Raw genomic sequence first — 24,060 nt, 5'->3', positions numbered from 1 at the left:
GGAACAATTGACTTTCCCAGAGCAACAATTAGACCTTGTTTAGAGGGGAAAAAAATTACTCTGATCATTTAACTCAGCCCACACAAGGTCCTTTATGAACTGTTTTACCACGCTTGGACATTTTAGTCCTAAATCCATTTAAAATCAATTCTAGGTAAGCTGAACTAAACTTAATTTCCACTGATATGCAATGGTGTATGTAGCCTTTTGCAATGACTTAATAAATCCTTTAATTTTATGATGTTGCAACCATGTGTGCAATAGGAAAACATACAGGGTTTAGGGAATTAGCAGAATTTGACTCCAAGTCTCTGCTGTTCCAGATTTCTGCCAGGACCCAGGGTGAGCTGTGTAAACCCAAATCTGTAAAGACTTCCCTTGCCATGCTCTGGCACTGGCAGCAGACTGGCATTTCTGACCATCTTGGTGTTTTCTTTGCATAGAGAAGCAACAGCACTGCCCTCTCTCCGTGAAGTGCTGCCTGGATGGGTAAATCACAGATGGCAAGACTGGTGTGACAAATGCAGCATGGCCTTGAGACACACGAGCCCTGAAACCCTGAGTGAGCATCTCCCAGACATCTCCCACCTTCCTCCCCGCTGCTTTAACTGTGAGACCACGCTCTCCCTTCCCAGCCTCTCCACCATCTGCAGAGTCCAGCAGCTCAGGAGGTGGCCCAGGCCTCGGGAACAGCTCCCAACATCCCCTGTCCCTGCACGGATCCCTACCTGTGCTCTGTGTGCCCGCTGAGGGCTTGCGACCTTTGCCTTTAGGAACTGGGGGTAGCAATTCCACCTCCTCCTGAGGCATCTGGGCAACCTTCTGCAGAAATATCTTCTCCAGGGCTTGGGCCATGAGGACAATGTCATCTGTGGGCTGCACAAAGAAGAATATGAACCTTTGTTGTATCATTCACATATCTGAAGCAGTGAGCTTAGAAAACACTGAGGCCCTTCAAATAAATTATGGTATTCAAACGCTGACAATAAACAGATTAGCTCTTCTCCCTCCTTGCTTGCCACTCTCCTGCTCTTCTATTCTGCTCTAGCATACAATAATTACAGCTCCTAAGTGTGCTGCATCCAGAGAATGATCAGGAGTTCAGAAGGAGCCTGATAAACCAGTATCCAGTGCAGCAGTGTGGAAGCAGCAAACTGGAACGGATGAGCTGTCCTTCCCTGCTTGCCAGCAGGTCCAAGGGAAGAGGCTAAACACACATTCTGTGGCTCAAACTAATTAATTTGTTTGTTTCAGCTGTTCTCCAGTCTGGGTCTATGATGACAAATGACTGGAGAAAACAGAACACAAAGAATTTTAACAACCTAACAAAACAGCAAACGAGCCAAACCCAAAATAATATTAATAAAGCAATTTAAATGTGTGTAAGTATGAACATATTTATGGAGACAAGAGTCAAAGAACAGAATTATGATTCTTGAACTCCTTTCTGCTGCTAACAGATACTATTCAGTGCCAGACAGTCTAACACACAGCATTAAAGCACCTCAATACACCTGCAGAGCACTGCATTAAGTGCAGCTCATCCCAGAAAACTCCTAACTGACAATAAAAGGAATAAAAACTTGCTGCATAACCCCAAAACAGAAATCTACCTATAATTAAAAGGCATATTTGCCATTGTAACTAGTCTGGGGGAAGAAAGAGGCAGCACAAAGACAGCTTTGTGCATTTCAAGTAACGTGGTTGCAATTAGTGGCATTTCAAATCCTTACAAGGAGGGCCCAGAACTGGCCTTGCACAAAACCTGCATAGTAACAGGGGTAGGTGGGTGTTTTCTAAAGGCTTTTCTGGGTTTTTTTACCTTGTTATAAATGTAACAGTTTGTAAACATGGTGTTGAAATCCTGCATACATTCACTGGCACTCCAGTAATAGTTGTGTTCCAGGCGCTTCTTGATCGTCCCCATGTCCATGGGGTTTTTAATTATTTTGTGATAATCCTGTTGGAAAACCAGGGAAGATGTTACATCTTCTGATTCAGTTTTGTTCACATCTCCCTCTAACCCCTGCTTTCTCCTCATCCCCCTTCTAAAAAACATCCCCACCAAATTTTGTGGAAATTGTAAATGTAAATATATATTAATTTATTTTCTAATTTGTATCTTTTTAGTCTTAGCATTATTATGAACCTGTCTCCAAAACACACAACCTCCAGTCTGGGAATCAGCATTTGTGCCTCCCTTTTCAAAAGGCTGCCTCTGGCACTCACAGAAGTTTATCAGGGATGGCTAAAACTATGCTCAAAGTTCCAGTCTCTAATTTTAAGAGCATTTTGGCCTTTAAAAGATTTCCACCTGTTAACCCAGTTTCTCCATGGGCTGGTCTGGAGCACCTGCAGAGGCTGTGATTAGGGGATGCTGCAGGGCTGTGCAGCGTAATTTTCTTGTTCTGGATTAGAGCACCAAAGCCTTTTGTGCTGCACATGAAGCCACTGGCTGAGCCCAACACCATCCCAGGCACTGATATTTCCCCTCTAAGCAATCCCAGGCACTGATAGTTCCCCTCTAAGGAATCCCAGGCACTGAGAGTTCCCCTCTAAGCAATCCCAAAACTGACCTGACCACCACAAAGCTTTCTATGCTGAGAAGATGACAGAAACGTACCGGCAAATTCAGTTTAATTGCATCAACAGGCTGGTAGAAAGGCCAAGCAAACTGATGCTTCCACAAGGTCTTCACCACAACATTTTGCATATATTGCAGCTGGTTGGTTTTCCGGCCAGGTTTGTTGGGATTTGTCACCTCTGGAGGCGGCGGATTCACGGGGCCCTGAGGAGCCTGGATGGCTGAGGCGACTGCCGACATCTTCCTGCTCGGGCTCTCACTCGCTGTCACTGCGGCAGCAACGGGGAGATTTTCTTTCTTCCTTTATGCTCCCTGAATGGGACTGACATCCCATTTCCAGGGTGCAACCATACAACCTAGAGCAAACTAGACAGAGAAAGAGGGAAGGGTGTAAATAGAGATTTTTGAAGCAGGCAGGTTGAGATATTTCTTCTGTGGACAATACTTAATCTCAGGCTCTTTACCCCACTGGCTTTGTTCCTGTGGCACAATTTATCGTGGAGATGGGAACAGTGCAAGACCCAAGAGACAATGGAACAGCAACTCCCAAATTCAAAGCCTGCAGAGACACAGCAAGCTCCATGGGACTAGTTCTTGCTTTAGTTGGCTCAGAGAGCATCTTCATGTCAAGAAAACACTCGGGGCAACCTAAGAATCTGCTCAGGGAGCACAGTTAGGATGCAATGCAGACTCCATGAATGCACTGATACAAGCTGCTAAACCCATAGCTTCCAGCTCCATGCCAACTGAACTGCATTGTCTCCAGACCCATGCTGCCTGGCCCCCAGTCAGCCCACAGGGCTCTGCTCTGGTGCAAGGGGCAGTCTGAAATCCCACAATGAAGAGCAGCCAGCAGCTGCCAGAGGACCTCAGTCCAGGGAAATGAAAGAAGGGGCAGAGGGAGACGCTGTGAACTGCTGAGAGTGAAAGGTGTCACCAGAAACATCCCAACTTGAAGTGATCTGCACTTTGAATCTCATAAATGTCTTATTATGCCTCTTACTACATGCACCTGACTGGTTTTGACCCCAGTTTTATATTGAAGTTTAGAGATCCAGGCTCAGATAATAACTGGTGTTACACTGATATCCCGTGACCTGGCTCAGACAGTGCTGTCACGTTCTCTCTCAAAGACACATTTGAAATAGAGGAGAATACATAAATTGCATTGTTGTATTCTGGTTTTCCCTCTGCAAACTGCAGAGGTAAAAATAGCCCAGTATCACTGAGCCTTGTGTAGCATATGGTAAACAGCTTTGCTATGTCATCTTCCATAAACATTGGATATTTCAGCTCACATCAGGACTGCAGCTACTCTTCTCATGGCAAACAGACCACAATCACTTTCCAGAGGCAAATTATTTCAAATATGTTTAGAAAGCCATACAAATATTCTGACATACACTTCTTGGTTGAACAGAGAAACATGAGCAGGGACAGAAGGAATGAAAAAGCAGGGAGACATCCTAGCAAAAACCCAAAAACCTCTGCATTAATACAGCACTAATCATCTCTACTGAATATCTGGGCTAAATATAGAACAACAACTTACCCTGTGAGCTGCTGATTAGATGAAGGCAAAAAGTAAACACATACCTAACTTAGGGAAATTTTACCAAAATAGCTGTGTACAAACAAACAGATCTGCAGCAGAGAGGGAGGGAACTGCTAAAAACCTAAACCAAACCCCTGTGTGAATACATGTGATTATCTGTGCAGGCAACAGCCAAGTTCAGCTCTGATGCTGCCACCATTTGTTCAACACCCACTACATTCCAAGGATGGAGAAAAATGCCAGTAGGACTCTTGTATAGCTCCAGAATCAGGCTTCTGGTCCCTGTTTTTTGATAACTCAGGAGCCCAGCTTAGTTCCAAAAGGACTGGTTTCTCATGTGCTCATGCTGCTGGTGACAGGCAGGATGATCACCAAGCAGCCAAAAGGGGTGCTGGCATCCCCTGGACGAGGAATTTCATAACTAGAATGTTATTTGGGATTTCAGATCTGGGGAAGGATTTTCTCCCAGTGTTCCATCAAGTCAAAGCAGCAGCAGAAATATTGCAAAATTCAGTCTTCAGATCAAGGGGGGTAAATAGACCAAGATTTAAAAACAATAAAAAAAGGATAATTAGGAAGTTTCATTCAGTCTCCTTCTGGGGAGCTCCCTGCATGGATTCAGGTTTCTGAGCAACATCCATCATCGCAGAGAATGCAAGGCTGGCTGCAGGTCCCTGGTGACCACCACTGAAACATTTTGTTTGCTGTCTTCTTGATTAACAAACTGAATCCAGTGCAAGGATTGAGGGGAAATAAAAGACCCACAGAGAGCAATTCCTACTGCTAGACAGCATTTGGGTCGTAAATTTGAAACTATGAAGTGTAACTTAAGTCTTCCCTTTAAATAACCTGAGGCTAAATATGAGTCTCTTTTCATTTCAATTTCCTCATGTCCTACCTCTCAAACTCCAATTTGATAAGGACTTTTAATTAATTGATATTAAATCCCAGAACTGTAATTCAACAAACCACAGATCCATAGCTCCTACCTCTCTCAGACTTTTTCTCCCTGATCTTAGCCAAGGCTTTCAGTATCTTCACCCCACAGCTCCTCATCTGTGCCATGGAGATAGTGGCAGCTCCTTTCTGTCCCACCCAGCCGAGAAAACTCTCTGGCATGGGCACTGCCTCCCCACGGGGCCATTTTGATCCTCAAGTTTAAACAAGGCTTGTACAGTCCACATAAAAGCATGGAACAGTCATCAGTGACATAACTCAGAAAGGATTTTAATTAAGAACATTACCAAAACAAGGAGGGGCAGAACCACGACAGCCAACTTGGTCAGTTCCCCGCTCCTCTTTAACTTCCATGCTCCAACACACTGGGTTTTACACCCAAAAGTGGCTCCAAACCTCCCAGCAGCATTGGCATTGACCTGCTGGATCCTGCAGAAGACAGAAATAGCTACCTGGACTATCTGGCAGCACTGGAAGTACTGTCCTGCCATAAATAAAGCTTTAATGTGCCTCACTGTACCTTTAACCCTTGGTCCAGCAGCTTCCTCACCATTTGCTGGGGAGGCTGCTTCGATATTGGTTCACTTTGTAATTTTTAAAACTAAGAATTTGCTTCTACAGCCATTCCTTTACCTTCAAAAACTCAAAATGGCATCATCTTTAAGAATGTAAAAAGCAGGACTATGAGAAATCTGGAAGATGAGGGTAAAAATGCTTTGAAAATGTCCAAAAGGCAATGACTTTGAATTAAAGATAAATTAATGGCTAAGAAATCTAGTCCATGTGAAACATCATTTATTAAGTCAGGGAAGTGAGAGCCCTGACCATCTGACATCCCAAATTACCACACAAATCACCCAAGAGGACACTTTAGTAGACCCACAGACAAAAATTAGGCAAGCTTTTACAAATTCTGCCATAACTACAGGTAGAATTGAACTACACAGCTCTTGTCTAAGCACTCCAGCACCCTCTGAAACTGCACTGGTATCAATAAATATTGAAATTATGAGGGACAGGGACTCAGGACATCACTGTACAAGGTACTGTACAAGCCTGGAGTGCAGACTGCCAAAACCAGACACCATGTGCACCTTCCAGTGAGGGGCTAAGGTGAGACTTCTTTTAACCCTGCAATAATATCTTCTTAAATTTTAATTTTTAAATCACTACTTATCCTGCTCCTCAGGCCTATTCAAATAGCAGGAGCTATTCTTGATTTCTCTGTCTGCACAGGTGGTTTTGATATTGCAAGTTTAAAATACACTCTAAAGTGCTGTCATACACAAGGAGTGAACACTGCTTCTTCCTTCTTATTCAGTTTGAGATAGTAATTAAAAACAAACCCCAAAACTTCAAAGAAATGAGGTTTTAAGTCCTGGAGTTTAAGTCTTTTTCTGCTCAGTGTGACAAACCAGGCATCAAAAAACCCAGCTAGGTTGGATGGATTTTTTCTTTTAAAAAAACCTTTCTTCCATTGAATCCCTCACACAGGGTCAGTCAGCGGAGAGACAGCTGGCATGGAGAAAACATGTCAATAATTCCCTGCACTAGCAGGAGAACATTTTCCTGTCTTCAGTGGTGGGGACTATTTTAAAAGCAGCTCTGAAGCCCATGAAGTGTGCAGTGTGCCAGCTCTCCTGCTGCTCCAGCCAACGGCTCTGCCACTTCCTTTGGCAGTGCCCAGCGTTTAACGGATCTTTGCTCCCGTGCAGGCCCCGATGGGGTTTGTTTTGATTGCAAACTTACAGTGAGCTTTATGGTAGCCTGGCAGTCCAACAACTCCTTGGTTTTCCTCCCTCCTTGGTATAGTATTTCTGCGTGGTTACTTGGACATTGATCAAAATCTGGCAGAATTCCAGCTCGGCAAAGAAACAGCCACATAAATCTTCCCATCAGGGAAAATTATCGAGTTTGAGAGATGTTCCTTGACCTCGTTGTTATCTGCACATTTTTATTTACATCACAGTAGCACACAGAGGCTGGGCAGAGACCAAGGTCCCTTAGCAGTTCACACTCTGCACACACAAAGACCCTGCTCATTCCTCAAAGGGCTGCTGCTCACAACTCACACTTTACACCACGGTGAGGTGACTTGCCCAGAGACCCCCAGTCAGCAGCCAGACCCAAAATTTGCCAGCAGGGCAATCAGAGCAGTGCCCTCCAAGCTGTTGCTCCAAGCATTGCTCCCCTACATTGGCTCCTTGCAGCCTCCAAAGCAGATTCTCAGTCTCTTTTTTCCCAACAGTTGGAAGTTTGGTCAGATTTGCCACCATGTGAGAGAAGCAGCCCAGCCTTGGTCATCTTGCCCTGACTTTGTCTGTAGGAAAGGTTTAGCACTACTGAACCTCAATACAAAGTCAAGTAAGGTTATTAATGAGGGTTGTACCCATTTCATTCTGTGGCTTTAGAAATTAAGGGCTACATCAGTCTTCTCAGAAGGAAACAAAACTTGTGGATGCCTCCTTTTCCTCCTCCTTTGCCTTCCCTTCCCAGCCCCACACAGGAACTGAACTTCAGGCAGCTTTCAGTACCTACTAACATGTCAGCAGGGATGGTGTCTTCAAGCACAAGGGATGTGCAATTTGAGAGCAAGACTTGAGGAGAGACGAGCTGCTTTATCAGCCAACCCTGCCCTGGCAGACAGACACAGTACACACAACATGCCACCCCCTCAAGACACTGGGATTTACACTTTGCTTCACTGCAGGAGCTGGGAATTTGGCTTGCAGTGCCCCTGTGGCACATGCAGCACTCTGAAAGTCCATTCAGCCATCCTTGCTGTCTCCCAAATCATTAATTCCACACTTCACAGATTTGCTTTTCATGCATATTATTTTGAGCACCGCCCTAGTAACATCCTGAGACTGGGAGATGCAACTGTGTCCTGAGCTCACCTCTGCACGAGGGAGGGGAAAAGATCACAGCAGATTAAGTCAGTTCCTTGGCTTTTGACTTGGTTGGTTTAATGCTCATTAGATTATGCAGATGGCTTTCCTACCCTTGGTCTCTCCTTGGCTATTATAAGAGCAGGTGTTTCCTCAGTAAGGAGCCTAACCAGTAGGTAGGAATCAGCCAGGAGTAACTGGTAATTTCAGGGGTCTTCAGTTTTGATGCCTACTCAGTGCTCCCTGCAAATCATGCGGCTGTAAGATCTCTGATGAGATGCCTTCAAATCCAGGGATAGCCAGAAGTTACTTTAATAAAAGCACTGGAGACTTATAAACACTGTTAGGCACCTCAAATAAAGTGATGGACTTTCTGATAATTTGAGTATTTCTCTCCCCCAAGTCACTAATGCTACAGGAAGCACCTTCTGATCAAGTCTGAGCAGGAATTTAGCTGCATGTCACGCAGAAACCAAATGGGGCTCAACTGATTTCTAAAGGCTGCAGTTTCAAGGGCAGGGAGTGATGTTTAACACTAAACCAAGTTGATTTTCATAGCTTTGAATTTGGCTTGGAGAACAGTTTTAAGTGACCAATGTCAGTAATGAATTAGGCATGGTTGACCTTCCTTTGCACTGGGGAGGACAGAATGACCCCTGGACATCTCTTCCTGCCCTGCTTTTTGTGGAAAACACAGAGGCAAATTTCAACTCGGACTATGTTGGTTTTGTGCAAGCTCCTGAGTTACAGGGTTTTGTTAAAAAGGCTACGAGAGGAAGGAAAAGTGAGCGGTTACACAGCTCACTCTGTGTTGGATTCCTGACTGCAGGAGCTCAGCTGGCTTTGAGACCTGACTGCAGTAAGGTCTGGACTCAGATATGCTGAACTGAACTTGCAAAAAATCAGCCAGGAGGTATTTCAGCAAATTAACTGGGTGGCCTATCATGGAAAAGTTAACTTAATGCTTAGCTGTAATAAATAAAATCTATGAACAGGTTCCAGAGTACTTGGAGTAGCTGGTGGCTTGCACATCCAAATCAGCAGGATGGGAATGGGTAGGTGCTTATCAGGAAAATGCTGGTGCTTGTGCCTCTCACAAGATACACAAATTACACCTTTATGGCAATGGAAAAAAAAACTGTTGGGCTTTTACATAAGAGATTTGGCATAGCAAGTGAAGTGTTTGGGATAACCACATGTCTGGGCAGACTCTGCTCGTGCCATTTTTCCCCCAAAGGGAAAGGTGGAGATGCAATGGAATTACCTTGTGTGACCCACAGGGCTGAACCCACAGCACCTAACGGGGGCAGAGCCAGGGAGAAGCCAGACAGCCAAAATTTACAGGGAAAACATCCTGCTTAGAGCAGATTTTCCCTCCTATCCAGTGCACTGCACACTTATTTGGCAGGCAACTCCTATCACCTGTAGGCGTGACTGCAGCCCCCCAAAAGCCCTGCAGCCCAGGACATCAGGCAAAAAGGAAGCACTAGGAAGGTGCTGGCACATGGCCACACACCATCCATGCTCTCAACGTGTCAGGAGCAGGACAAGGGGCAGGAGAGCTCAGGGAGGCAGGAATGTGGCTGAGGGCACGCTGGGAGTGCAGTGCAAACCACAGCACAGCCAGCAGCACAGTCCTCTGGGATTCAGGAACCACTTCAAGCCTGATCCTGCAAATTGCTCAGCAGCTTTCCCCTCTCACTCAGCTGCAAGGTCTCTGTGGCTCAGCACCTCACCACAGAGGGCTTTGCAGACTTATCACCTGCAAGATACAACTAATTGGTCAATCAAGATAAACCTCTTTCTAAGGAAGATTTAAGCACAGGCAGGAACAAACTTAAGCTCTGCACACTTTGTGGTTTCTCTACCTGAGTCAATCACTATTCTAGCTGTTAGAAAGAGGTAAAATGACAAGGGAGGTTCAGTGCTGCACATCTGGGGCTGGAGACTCCTGTGAGGCTGATCACAAGTGTGGGTGCTGCCACTGCCTCAGTCACAATAGCTGGGAGAGCTGAGGGAGTCAGTGCCCCCCAGCCCTGCAGCAGAACAGAATCCCAGCAAGAGAAATCCCAGTGCACAAGGGCAAGGGGTGCAGGAGCATGGAGATCCTGTTCTCTGCCATCACGTTTCCTAAAAGAGCACAAAAAGAAATTGCAACCTAATCAAGAAAAACCTCCATGTTTACATGAAGGTTGGCCAAGGAGAGGAAAACTTCTGGTGACCCCCAAATTCAAGGCTTGCTGAAGGGCACAGCAAACAACTCCACAGACTCAGTCACAGCTTCTGCAGGCTGGCCAATTCTAAAAACTCAGAACTGGCACAAATATTGTCCTGCTGGCTGCCTTCTTTGTTATTCCACCTCTCTCTGTTTCTGGAATTACTATCACTTTAAGCTTCACAGAGGGACAGAATCCACTCTTCCACTTCTACTCACCTCTGGTTTTGCATTCAAATCCACACTTCAAGGACAACCAGAACTACAAATCCATTTCCTCACCTGGGTTTGAACCACAGTCACCCTTTCTGAGCATCCTTCACATCAGCATCACCAACTGTTCTCAAAGTGGGAGACAAACTGTGTGACAAACTGACGTTCCTTCAGCTTGAACTTGCTTCTAACAGATCTCAGCGGCAAGGAATCTCTGAATTCCTGCTTGCCCAGCCACCAGAAAATGCACATGGAGCAAAAGAAAAATCTTACTTGCTGAGAGCTGTTAAGAAGAAATCACCCAGCTAAAAGTGCAGGAGCAACAGGTCCATCCTGGACACACCACCCCGGTGACAAGCAGCAGGCTGAGGCTGTTCATCATTTCAGAACTGGATGATAATGCTGAAGAGTCTTAACCTGATACTCAGTGGCTCCAGCAGAAGTCAGCCTGGGGCTGCCTCTGCTTGTATTCCTTCAGGAAACAAAATTGGTGGATGGAAACAGATATAAATACTACCGAGCAGATAAACTGCAGGAGGAAACAGGCAGCTAACCTACACCCTCTGGGAGAAAAGCAAAACACAGAGAAAGTCAGTAAGAGAAAGGAGGGATGAATAGAATGAGGAGACAGAAGTTCCCTGTTTCATGCAGTTTAAAAATGTGATTGACCACAGGCTGCTGTTAAATGCTGGATCACACCCAGACTACTTTTCTGAACTACAGGCCAAAGCATCATAACCCATCTCCTTCAAGGCTCTGCCTCCATATCTGATTCCCCACATTTCCCCTATTCCTTCACAGCCTCTCTTCTCCAACAGTGACACTCCTGACCATTCATCCTGTGACTCCAGCAAACTATTTTGCCAATTTCAGGTCAACACACTGTATTTCAGATAAATTATTAAAAACAAACCAAACTAACTGAAATGAGAACAAAAAAACCCACACACTCTGGCCCTGTCCCAAGTTTCAGACAAGGCATGCACAGCAGCAGCATTTAGGTACAGCCAGTAAAGCAGAACGTGGCAACACCCATACAGGGTCCAGAACTCCTAATGGGATTATTTTACGTCTACACCCTCGTTTTCTGCTTTTTAAAGGATGTGATGTGCACAGTTAAACATTTGAGTCCTGAAAAAGTCAGCCCTTCCTCTTTTTAATCAGCCTATAGTGCTCTGTGTACTTTTAGAGCACAAGGAAAAGCCTCAAACTCACTGTTTGATTCAGCATACAGTGAATAAAGGACACAGAGCCTTTCCACAACAGCTTTTGTCATGATTGTTTCCTTCTCTGCACTTTGATTTCCAAAAAGAGAGATTATTGGACAGAAAGCTTTTTGAAGCAAAGTCTAAAAAAAGGAAAAGAAAAAGCCACAAGAGCTCAGCTACTTCCCTGCTGGGCAGAGCATCTCTGAGCATCTGCTGTACCTGCACAGAATTACAAAAACTCCTGCTACAAGCCAGCCTGCTGACAGGTCTGACACCCCAGGCTGCAGGCTGGTTATCCTCCACTTGGAAAATGGGGATATCAATATTTCCACTGCCATCTGCAATTAAAGTCATTAGCCTTTTCCCACGCTTTTATAGATTAACCCCTTCTCAGTGTTATGGTTGCACCAATTTTAAAGAAAGGGGAGAAAAATAATCAAGAGCACAAAGGAACTTGTATTTACAGGTTGTTCAAATACCATTACTGGGATTTCTGGAAACAAATTCTTGACTAAGTACAACACTCCTTGTCACTGGAAGAAAGTGCAAAGCTAAAACTGCCATCTGCTTTATCCCTTTGCCCACACTGCAGCACTCTTTAGAAACATTTCTAAAAGATAAACCACAACACCCAAAAGGTCTTTAGTGGCACCTGTTAGGGAGGGGAGGTTAGATACAGTCAAATTCCACTTCCAGCTGAGTTTTAAAGAGGCTACAGAAACAGGAAGATCACCTCCTCTTTACAAAATTAAGTACAAAAAGTACTCTGAGCAAAGTATAAAATACAGAACCCTTGCAAATAGCACTTAATTCCTCTGTATTACCTATTTAAAGGGTTGTTTCCTGCTCTGTGGAGCCAAGAACTTACACTGCAGTTCTCCCTTACACCACCAGTTCTGCAAGGCCATATATCAGCATTATTAATATGATTTACAAGTGCTACAGATGTTCTCCTTAGGGGCAGCTCCATGCAAACATCGACAGACTTCTAATAAACAGACCCAGACCCATCTGTTAACTTGTTTGAAGCATTCCACTGTACAGAGCAGAACTAAAGTGATTCATTAGAGAAAATATCTTCATCAACAACCTCCCCTCTTGTGCTCCAACACTTTCTCCTACTTAACTTTTAAATTTGTTGTTACGTATTTGAAGTTACTATTTTCAAAAAGAACAGTTAATTTCAGGACAAAAAGCATTACAAGTGTAGTAAAAATGGATGAGCTGCCACTGGTTTAAATCATGCTCTGGGTTTACAACTACAACACTGCACCTTTCCCATGCAAAGTCCACCTAAAATCAATACACAACAATCAAGTCAGTTTAAGGGGATGAAGGATGAAATGAAAGGGATTGAATTACCATGACATAAATATACTGCTTGTTAGCTGAGCCACAGTAACGTTAGAGCTGCTAATGGGGCAGGGTAAGAGCCCCCACACACCAAGGGAATTACTGCAGCTCTGCAGGCAGAGCAGCCATTTGTTCCAGCAGTCACCCTCCCATTTAAGACCACCACTCATCCCCTGTGCACACTGCCACCAGCTTGGCTTTATCTGTTTCCAAAGCAATTGAAGTGCCCTGTGTTTGAACAAGCACATTGTCCCGGAATAACTCCGTGTGTTAACTTAAAGCAAACACAGCCACACAAGCACAAAAGGCTCTATGGGCTCTACTACTTCCGATGAAAAGTGATTTTGCTAAGGTTGGGTAGATCCATAAACTTGCTCAGCTATGCAAGGAAGTTCCAGGTCAGCTGAGGTGTGAACAAACTGTGGTAGTTAAGCTGCTGTCGCTCCCTTAGAGAGCATCAAAGCAGTTTCTGAGCTTGAATTAAATCCCCAAACGGTCTGTAAAAAATAAAAGGAAAAATTTGGACCTTAAAGTTACCCCTCCCTATGCAGGGATCAGAGGCTGCTGATTCAGGAAAAGGGGGGAAGGTGCTCCCTACTGCCTCAGACCCCCAGGGAACAGTGCCGAGGGCAGATGGACAGAAGGACACAGCCTCCCCAGCACAGCTCCTGCTGAGAGCATCCACGGCTTAGACAAGTCCTAAGCTGCTCAGAGCTCCTGCATATGGATGAAGCTCAAGTCCAAGGAAATATGACCATGGCAGTGTGGACACAAGTATCCCAATGGATTCCCATGTGGCTTTCCCTGCCCAGGACAGGAATACACTTTCAGCACACTGGCTGATCCATAACACTCCCACTCACTCAGGCAAGCAATTACTCCAGGGGAAACTCAGAGGAACATTCCCTCTCTCTTCACTGAAGTGCTGCACTTCAACATTATTTCATAGACCCTGAGCACAACTGTAGCAGCAACAGAAAAGCTGTAAAAAGCAGTGCTTTCCAGGAAGGAACAGCAAAAAGCAATGCTTTCCAGGAAGGAACAGCATTCTCCACTAAACTCAGACAATTCTTACACATGTGCTCCATTTACCACTTTCACTACAGCTCACAGCAAAACACAGTTCCTAAACCAGCCTTGGTAAGCAAAAAGGCAGCTACATCCTACAGCCCCTCCCAGCAAACAGCTCTGGACTGCAAACTCTGCACTTGCTTATAGCCAAACCAATGGATCAGGGCAGTTTTAGAAGACAGATTTATCTCAGCATGGCCATATCGATGGGTTTTGAGAAAGGGAGATCCCCAACCAGGCACCCTCTGTGATGTTACACAAGGATGAGCCGAGCAGTTGAAAAGACAAAGTACCAGAAGGAGAAATGTGCATTCTCTTCAATTCAAGCAGGGTTTGGTTACTGCAGGAGAGTCAGTCACAATGAAGAACATCTCAGCTCTGTGCCAGTGCATGGTCTGCATGGATGGCAGTGCAGCTGTGTCAGGAAAGCTCTCCAAGTGTAAACCACAACAGTGGAATAGCAATCCTTTCCTGCCCCTGCTTCTCTCTCTTTAAAGAAAAGGCAGCAGCAAACAGGATTATTCCCAAAGCAGACCAGTGTCAATCACATCCGAGTCTAAATCTCAAGGTTTGACAGTAAATGGGATCAGTGCACACAGGGAAATTTCTTCCAGATCTGTCCCTCAAGCACAGAAATTTCACCTCAGATTGTTTTTGCTACACCTGTTGCAATACTGCTGGAGAGGAGAAAACCCTGCTCCCAGGAAAGAAGAAAAACAAACTCCTCTGACCAGGTCATCCACGCAGCTGAAACCCTTCCAAATATGACAACATCTGCTGAAAAGAGACCAAGGCCTGGAAAGGTGCATAAGGAACCCAAAATAGAGGTGAGTGGTTTCTTCAGACAGTATCTAATCAAGAAGAAAGGAAAAGGACTACTAGAACACACAGCACATTACAGAGAATTTCTGCACTGCTCTCCAGAAGAATTTACATCCTTCCAACAGTGGCTTTAGCAACAAGTGGGTTAAAGAGTTAAGTGTGCCACAGAAAGTTTTTCACCTCCAACAAGCACTAATGATTGACAAAACAACCCCGATGTCGCAGTAAGATCCTGTGGAATGAAAAGCTGGAGATGCACAGACCCTTCCAAAATGTCCTGACAGCTCACTGAGCAGCACAGCACACAATGGCTCCCTCCCAACTCCCACAACTCCACTGCTTGCAACAGGGTTCTGGGCTACTACTAAAGAATAACATGGCAAATTGAAATAAAGCAAAGCCAAATCCAAAAAAAACCAACACCATGTACAAAACAAAACATATGTCTCATCGTAATGATTGGGAAACCCACTGAGGATTAATGAATTTTGCAAATTAGCAAAGAAGGAGCAACCAGGATTAAAGAGAAACAATCAACAACACTGAGATGCAAAACACTCTCTGTTCATTTATTTAGCAAAGTGTAGCTCTGCCTGTGCTGAAAGCACCTGATAGCTTACCAAAGAAGACAGAGTAATATATTTTGTAAAAGTAATTAAGCCTTTGAAATATGAGACCTCAGTACATCACTCAGCTGCTGCCGAGGAGAGGGATTTGACTCCCAAGTTGTTTGTGCTGTCAACAAGAGAGATCAGGCTCCCAGATTACTCCCGGGAGGAGGAGTGAGATTCTAGGAGTGCAACAGGGCTTGGCTGGAAACCCACACCCCACTGCACAAGTGCCTCCCCTCCAAGGGAAATGGTAAATATTAAACAGCATCATTCAGAACATGCAGCAGGCAAAAGATGTGCCTGGGAAAACTCTGGGAAGCCCCAGCCCAGAGTGTGCACTGCCTTCAGCCTCACAGGGAGAGACCCTCAGCTCAGGCAGGCACCCCTGGCCTGCAAGTGAGGTTTGAGGATACCAAAAACCCCCATTAGACTCACTCCATCCTAAGAGATGAGTTTTAAACACACAGTTCTTAACTCAGCAAAGAGGCCTCTTGCAAGATTATTAAGAACTGTGATTTGTGTCACTGTACCCAGCAGTGCAAAGACACAAGCAGCTAGGAAGCCCCCAGAAACATTTGCATTTGCAGACACTGACTAATAACAAAATCAGCCTTCCTTAAAGACAGACACTGCAAGGGCAAGCTCCCCAGCACGCTTACTGAGCTGGAACTCAGCCTTCAACATGCTTCTCCTCTAAATACTTACTAAATGACAAGAACTAAAGTTTTTGTAAGCACTTTGGTGCTTATGTGACACCAGTTTTATTTCCAGAAGCCTAGTTTTTATTTGAAGATAACAGAACAAACACTCCAGAGTCAGCTTTGAAAGCACCCCTCAGACACTTCACATTGCACGTGCATTCTTTCTTAATTTCAACTCTGCATGCATAGGTCACTACAACTAAAAAGCCTTTCAGTGCAATAGCTACTGTCTCAGCACTGGAGAGACAATATTGCAATCAAGCTAATGCTGAAGATTGTATAAGACTGTTACCCCCTGCCCAACCCTTTTATTAAACATTGTCTCAAAACACTAAATAAGCATAAGTATTTTTATCCAGTGCAGACTAAAGAGAAAGAAATACACAATCTTAGCATTTCTTCTTTCCAAAAAGGAAGGCTTTGAGGTCTGGAGTTACTCTGTTTCAGCAGGAGCCTCCCAGGGTATTATTAAAAACTCCCCAAACTTCTGTGCTAAAAAAATGAGACAGGCAGCAGTCTGCCAGTGCTGTGATCTGCAGATCAGGAGGCAGGACCTGCATTCACAGAACACTCAAGCAGTGAGGGAGTTGTAAGCAATACAGATCATGGCTTTTTCTGCTTGTAAAGCAACCAAACTGCTTTGGGGACTTCTTGTTTGTTTTGATCGATGCATATTTATTCTGCACTTGTCACCCAGATCCTGCAGCACATATGGTAGTCACCAAGTCCCCTCTAATACCTTGGCTTAGCACTGTGTGAATTAAAGACAACAGTTTCAGCTTTAAAACTAAACTTCCAGTTTCATGTAGACACACCCCCCCAGCACACTCACACCGTACACATTCAAAAAATTAATAAGCATATTAAAAACATGCTTCTCTATTCCCAGCAAGGAACAGCAGGTGTGCTTTGCTAATTATGTCAGCTCCTAACCTGCTATTATTTACTAGTGTCAGGGAACTTAAGGTGCAGCCAAAAAAAAAAAAAAAAAAGCAAACAAAACAAAACAACCCCCAAACCTACATATAAAAGTTTGAAATATTAGTGAAGCCAGCACATTTGCTCATCCAAACAAGTTTATTTTAGTAACTTTTGGCTCCTGAAGAAATCAACAGAAAGGAACATCCACACTCTGGGACTGTCACAGAACCTGACAGAACACATTCTCCACGTTGTCAAAAGTCAATTGTGGAGGAAAACACGTTCTGAATTAACACCCTGCGAGACCCAACCGCGTAAAGACGCACACAGACCCGCGACCTGAACACTACAGCTTTGTTTGAAAGTGAAACCAAGCAGGCTACAAATAATGCTCTATCCCCAGCGCCCAGGGAGGTGCCAAACCCAAACAAGAAGTATAAACGGAGGAGAAGGACGGCTGAGTTTTGAAGTTTTACATTTTATTATCGGTAGCATTATTTATAGCGTGACACTTCTATATATAAATCTGCGATCTGCGTTTCTTTTTACACCTAGAAAGCATATCAAGTTTAGGCAGCGAACCCTTGGGTTTCCATTTATTTGCAGAAGTTTGGTAAACACCGGATATTTACACGAGCGGAGCAGCTGGGTACAAACACACACACACACATACACAAATAAATGCATGCGGACGCGGACAACACGCGAAAGGCGCACTTTCCAGCCCATCATCCGCTGCCTGCTCAGACCTTTTTCCAGCTCCTAAGCCAGCGGGGAAATGGCCGGAGCAGGCGGGCGCTGGCCCAGGGCTGGGGCCGCCCCGGGCTCCGCTCCGCGCCCGACACAAACGCGGAGCCCGGGACCCGCGCACCGCCGGCACCGGGGGCTGAAGCCTGCCTAGTCCCCCCCTTCCTCCGCGCTATTTTTTAAATATTCTTTTTTTTTCCTCCTCCTTTTCCCTCCCTCTTTTTTTTTTTCCCTCTTTCTTTTTTCCTTGTTTTCAAGAGCGCCTGCAGCCCTCCTTTTCTTCGCCCCTAATTTTCCCCTTCAAAAGATGGCGGGCAGAGAGAGCGAGCGAGGGAAAGCGAGCGAGAGAGGGGGAAGAAGAAGAAAAACCAAAAAAAAAAAAAAAAAAAAGAGAGAAGAGAAAGAAAGAAAGCAAGCCCGTCCTGCGTTGGGGCGCGGGGCTCGGCGGGGCCGCGGCTGCGGCCGGGGCGTCTTCGGGCGCTCGGCGAGAAGGGGAGGGGGAGCAGAAGATGGAGAAGAAGCGGCAGAAGAAGAAGAAGAAAAGGGTGGGCAGGAGCGGCGGGGCCGGGAGGAAATCAATGGCCAGGCTGCAGCCAGCCCCGCCGCGCTTTGTTACAATTGTGGCGGCGCACAAAGGCTGCGGGGCCGCGGGGAGCGACGCGGGGCTCTCGCAACAAGAAGGAGCAGAAGAGAGGAGGGGAAAAAAAATAAAAAAAAAAATTTCAGCATTGGCCTTTCCCAAGTGGGTTTTGCTTTCCTCCCCCTTCTTACCCGGCCCCCCTCCCTCCAGAAACCATGGCCCAGTGCTAGCAATGCACACCCAAGCATCTAACAAATAAAGGGAAAGATTAAATAGATTACTTTGCCCCGGCAGCTCCAGCAACGTTTGCCTTACAGTCCCTCCAGTTGCTCTTCTTTTTATCCTCGGCAAGGCAGTATAATAGATGCGCTACAGCGCCCGAGCGCTCATGCGCCGGGGCGCAAGGCCATGTGGGCACCGTAGTCCCGGGCCGGGCCGGGCCAGAAGCGGCGGCCGCAGCTCGCACTACAAATCCCAGAAGCCGGCGGGTCCCCCCCGGCCCCCCTCGCCCTCCCCGGAGCGGCGGGCAGGGGACGGGAACGGCAGGGGTGATGCCCCGGTCAGCGGGCGGCGGGGCCGCCCAACGCCATGGCCCCGGCGGGGGAAGCGCCCGGCGGGGCTCGGCCAGGGGAAGGCGCGGCGCGGAGCCGCGCGGAGGTGGCGGCGGGCGGCTGTCCCCCGGGCAGACATGGCCGGGGAAAATCCCGGCTTCCCCCGGCCGCCCGCGTCGCGCCTCCCGAGCTACGAGCAGAGCCTGAAAAGTGCGCCTGGAAACGCGCGTGGGACCCACGCGTGCTGCGGGAGGCCGAGCTGGAATCACAACTGCTCTCGCCCCCCCTTTTTGTTGTGTTGTTTTGTTTGTATTTTTTTTTTTAATCGCGGTTTGCATTGGGTAATGCGCTCTCGCAGGTATTACGCAACAACTAATACGAGCTGCAATAAAAATAGCCCGCCGCCGATGCACGCTGGAGTAGAGAGCGGCCAAAAAAAATCCATCAAGGAAACCCACAGCCCGATGTAGTTTGCACTGGTTGGTGCATTTCATAACATTGTCAACTGCTGAAAACAACAGAAATTAATCTAACGTATACAATAAAAACAATGTGAATTTCACCAGCACACCACCATGAAAGCATCAACAAACATCAGCGCTGTTAAAAACATTTCCAAGTAACAGACACACACAGCCCATGTCCTAAAGCAAATCCACAACTGCAAACAGAAGTTCAAACAAAAAAAATTGTTATAAGCCAAAATATGATTGAATTGCTGCAGAAAAAAAATATAATAGAGCTATTGGAAAATAAATGAGGGGAACATTTGAGTGCCAAGATGGAATAAGGCAGAGTGAGGGGATTTCTCTGTGGACACGTGTGCCAGCAGAGGCTGCCACGCTGCTGGTTCAGACAGCCACATGCTGATGCCAATTAATAAGTCAGTTTATTGTAACCATAAGGTGAAGGCAGTTTTACTAAAAGACCTTATTTCCAGAAGATTAGCTTTAAAAAAACACAACCAATGGGACTGAAATTTCTCCAGAGGTATGATATAATCAGAAAGATTGTACAGGCTTAAGAGAATTCCATTTAGCCAAGCTTGCAGCTGCCTCAGGATGGAACCAATATTGTGCACATGCCTTAGCCAAACTTCCCCAAAAAAGGCTTTTTGGCACTCAACTAAAAGGCTTGTGCAAATTCAGGAACCAGAAACTTGCTCACAACTCTACCATTCTTGGATACACTTACTAAGGCAGCATTTGGTGTCTTTGCATCAACACCCAAACCCCACTCTGGCTCAGTGTGTGAGACTTGGGCGTCCTTCCTGCCAGCTGACCCTTTTGACTTGACCACCAGGTACCCCAAAGTCACCTCCCCACCCAGAGCACGTGGTCTCTGCAGGAGCACAAAGCATGCAAGCAGAAAGAAAAAATTACATTCTGGTTCTATTTAAGGAGAGCCACAACAATTCACCAGCTAGTGTTCACAAGCCTGATTGCCAAAAAGAGAGGAAATCCCTTTGAAACATCACCTGAACTCTGCCCTGCCCACAAATGTCCTGAAGTCCAGATACCTGGGAGTAGGGGGAAGGACTTTGAGCACTTTTTACCATTGTTCTGCTCTAAGCCCATTTTCAAGGCAATCTAAAAGACCACAAGTGTATCAAAGCATTGGAGAGCTGAAGGGAGTCAAGGCAGTTCTTTTGACTGCACTGTCCTGCTCCAGGATGTCCGTGATCCCAGATGGATAACCAGAGTAGGAATTCCTGAATGCCATAACATACACAGACACCAAATCATGAGCATGACCAAAGAGCCCCTAAATGAAAACTGCTGCAGCTCTAGGCATGGGGGCTGGGAAAAATTGGCAGCTGAAGCTTTCCAAGGGAGGGGGCAGGGAGAAATGGGCTGAGTATTCATTATGAACACTTGGAAAAATGGACTCCATGTACTCTAAAGACTCCTTTTCAGCTAAATCATAATCTGAAAGCTTGGGTTTTAAAAGTATTTACATTTTAGTTTAAGACAAACTCCTGCAACAAAAGAAGTGTTGGCTGCAATGTGAGACTTGGCAGAGCCACAAGGAGCTGAACAGGGGTCTCCTAATGCAAAGTGTTCAGCAACCCCAGCAACAGACACAGAGCACAACAGCAGAGCAGAGAGAAATTGGGGAGTGCAGGCAGAAAGGCAGAGGCAAGACTAGCCAGAGAGCAGAAACTCTGTGAGAGCACTAAACTCTCCAAGTTAGCAGGGCACTCACCTCACAGTGAATGTGCACAAGATCAGTATTGAGGTTTGATCCTCACTGCAAATCCACTGTCAGAAGCATGATGATGAAGGGTGCACCAAAACTGCAACCCAAAAGGAATCTCCAATTACACCTTATCTGCCTTATCTCACCCAGGGTGGGTGTAAGAGAGTTTCATCCCAAATTGTCATGTTCATTATGCAGCAGGTGGAGCAGGCAAAACAATTCACATGGGAAAGTGTCCCCAGAGATTTCACCACTATCAGCTTTCAACCTGGAGCACAGCAGTCACTCACACACCTACCTGTAGGTCTGCAGACTTGTGCTTGAAGAACCCTGCTGCATCCTCCAAGGGATTAGGAAAGCAAACATATTTTGGGATCCCTAAAGCCTTCTTTATGCAAGGCAGTGAGTTTAGATAATGGTTTAGCCAAACAGGCACAGGCTGACTCAGTTTGAATAAGCCCCTTAGGAGGTACAGTGAAATCAAATCAGAACAATTTAAACTCAAGTTACCAAAGCCAAAGTAAAAGCACTTCAACCGAGGAAGAGTTGTAATCTTTAAATTAAATTCTGAACTGATTTTGTCACACAGTTTCATGCACCAGATGTAGCAGGCTGCCTCTTCGGAGACACCTTAACACCAGCTTTTCCATAAAATAGACACCTACATCAGTAGCTCTTTATTTCCTCCTGCTCCCCAAGCTCAGAGGAGCATCTTAGATTCACCCAAAGCTTCTCAATTGGCCTCTGTGGTCTTTTATGCTGCACCTCCAGTTACCCAATTAGTGTCTTGTTAATGAACACCTACCGTGTATTTATTCCTGGCTGTTACAGTACATTCTAACTTGTAATGCCCAGTGGTACCTACATCCTTCTCAGAAGCTTTGTGCACAGGCTTCAACAAGAAAAATGTTATTTGTGCAAAACCAGAGTGGTTTTCAGGGCTGTTAAACACTGGCACATTTTGCCTCTCTGCTCATGGAGTGTTGAGTGTTTTGAAGCCAAGAGGGGATGGAAGCAGAAAAGGAGATACTTTGTGGGACAGATGAGTTTTGGGAGGATGGGCCACACTCAGTGCCTTGTGTGACTGCACCCAACAGTATTGAGCAGGAATCAGGGACTGCTGGGAACACCAATTTTTCTGATTTTTGCCACAGGTACTTCCTGCAAGCTTCTGATTTTTACCTGTGCCTGTTCCACTATCACAACCACAAATTCCCACTGCAAGGGGAGATTACATGACTCAGATCACTCCAGTGTCAGGCAGAAGGGTGTTGAACACAAGGGGATAAATGATCTTATTACAACAGAGAGTCATCTTTTCCAATGATCATCTTCAGTGTAGTGGCAGGATTTCCTCGATTGAGTAAGTGTTATTCAGTAAGTAAAGGATGACAGGATTAGGTCAGAGGTTTGAAACAATAATTGCAGTTTGTTCTTCTGTAGTACCTTTCATCTGTGGAATTCACAACAATGCAATAATCCTCCTAACAGCTTTTGTAAGTAAGGAAATATTATGACTCCTGTTTTTCAGCTGAGGAAGCTGAGAGGGAATATGATGATGCAGAGAATCATGGGCAGAGGCAGAATTGGGACTCAGCTCTTCTGACTCATTCTTTGTAGTTCTGAGAGCCTGGACACACCAGTTGGTGAGGCCACTCTGGCTCCTCACTCCCAGGAATGTCAGTGCCTGCAGGGCTTTGGGTCTTCAGTGTTCCCTCTTCATCTGGAGCGGGGTGAGCAGAGCCCCCAGACTGGGAAGCCAGGATGTCTACAAGCCCCAAAAGGCACAGGAATGTGCTGTTTGAAGGGAAGACAGGAAAGAATTGAGCAACCCAAGACCTAAAGGATCTTGTATATGTTCATCTGCAAAGAGGAGTTTTGATTGTGATCTGAATGGTGCTCTGGAGTCAGCCAATATCCAGTGGAGGGTCCAGAGGAGATTTAAATAAAGTTCTTCCAGATTGGAAGTTCTCAATCCAGTGAAGCAGAGGTGAAGTGATTCCACTGTAATGGACAGGAAGGGCATGAAGAGTCCACAAAATCTTCTGTCTGACTATGATGTGTCTTACCAAGAGGGAGCAAAAAACTTTATTTGCAGTAGCTGGAGACTGGGATACACTGGGCTAAGATTTATATGTAAGGAAAGAGGCAGAGCAAAGGCCAAAACTGTTGTGAGAGAGAAGGACATGAGCACAGAACTTGGGAATGGAAAAGAAATTGCCCAGCCAACATGGCTACATATCTTTTGGCCATAGTTAAAAATTTCCTTTGGAAATTACCTGCATCTGAATGGTTTTGTTGGACATTCAGTGTGATGTGGAGATCCAGCACCTGCTGTGAACACAGTGTTTGCCCAGGTAAGCAAGGCTGTGAATGTTGTGTGTTACTGAGCTGGTGGTTTAAACCAACAGACACTGGAACATGCCAGAGCCCTAAAGGATTCCTCTGTGTTTCCTTACTTTTCCTCCTGCCCCCTCACAAAGACTGGAGAGAATGGCAGAGAGATCCTCTAACAGTAACACCTTCAAACATCTTGATCTGTAAATGACAACGAGTAATAAATAGATTTCACTAAAACTATTTCAGGGGTGTGAGTGGATTGCATTGAACTGTCCCCTCACTGTGGCTGCAGCCAAAGAACAAAGCTCCTGATTCACACAAGTGCTGAGAACCTGCTGCTCCAGTTGAAGTGGCTGGGAGAGGCAGGCTGTCATCACGTCTGGCAGTCGGAGCGTGTGTGACTCAGCCTGGGCTCTCAAATCAGCAGCCTCTGTGCATGAACTTGGCTGGGGCTGGCACTGGGGGGGATTTGTGCTGAATGAATAGCACATTGCAGGACTCCCAACCTGCTCTTCAAAATCGTGTTTCTTACCAGGTCTTTACT

The 24,060-nt window shown here is 45.7% G+C and overlaps 1 protein-coding gene across 3 annotated transcripts in view; it reads right to left on the bottom strand.

Moving 5' to 3' along the window:
- The window catches only part of BRD3 (bromodomain containing 3), a 43,986-nt gene that overhangs the window by 16,611 nt on the left and 3,315 nt on the right, over positions 1–24,060 (bottom strand). Inside the window, exons 1-5 of one of the 3 annotated variants that reach the window (XM_030961589.1) lie at positions 18,708–18,772; positions 5,384–5,525; positions 2,624–2,950; positions 1,823–1,960; positions 729–876 (exon numbers count right to left, since the gene is read on the bottom strand). In XM_030961589.1, coding sequence (XP_030817449.1) covers positions 729–876; positions 1,823–1,960; positions 2,624–2,824 — 487 coding nt within the window. In that variant the 5' untranslated portion in view covers positions 2,825–2,950; positions 5,384–5,525; positions 18,708–18,772. Of the gene's footprint in view, positions 1–728; positions 877–1,822; positions 1,961–2,623; positions 2,951–5,383; positions 5,526–18,707; positions 18,849–24,060 lie in introns of those variants that run through there. The other 2 variants (XM_030961588.1, XM_030961591.1) reach the window with 2 other exon arrangements.

The sequence above is a fragment of the Camarhynchus parvulus genome, chromosome 17 (assembly GCF_901933205.1).
Source record: "Camarhynchus parvulus chromosome 17, STF_HiC, whole genome shotgun sequence".
Taxonomy (NCBI): Eukaryota; Metazoa; Chordata; class Aves; order Passeriformes; family Thraupidae; genus Camarhynchus; species Camarhynchus parvulus.
The sequence above is the reverse complement of the archived record's forward strand: the minus strand, read 5'-3'. Positions and strand labels throughout refer to the sequence as shown.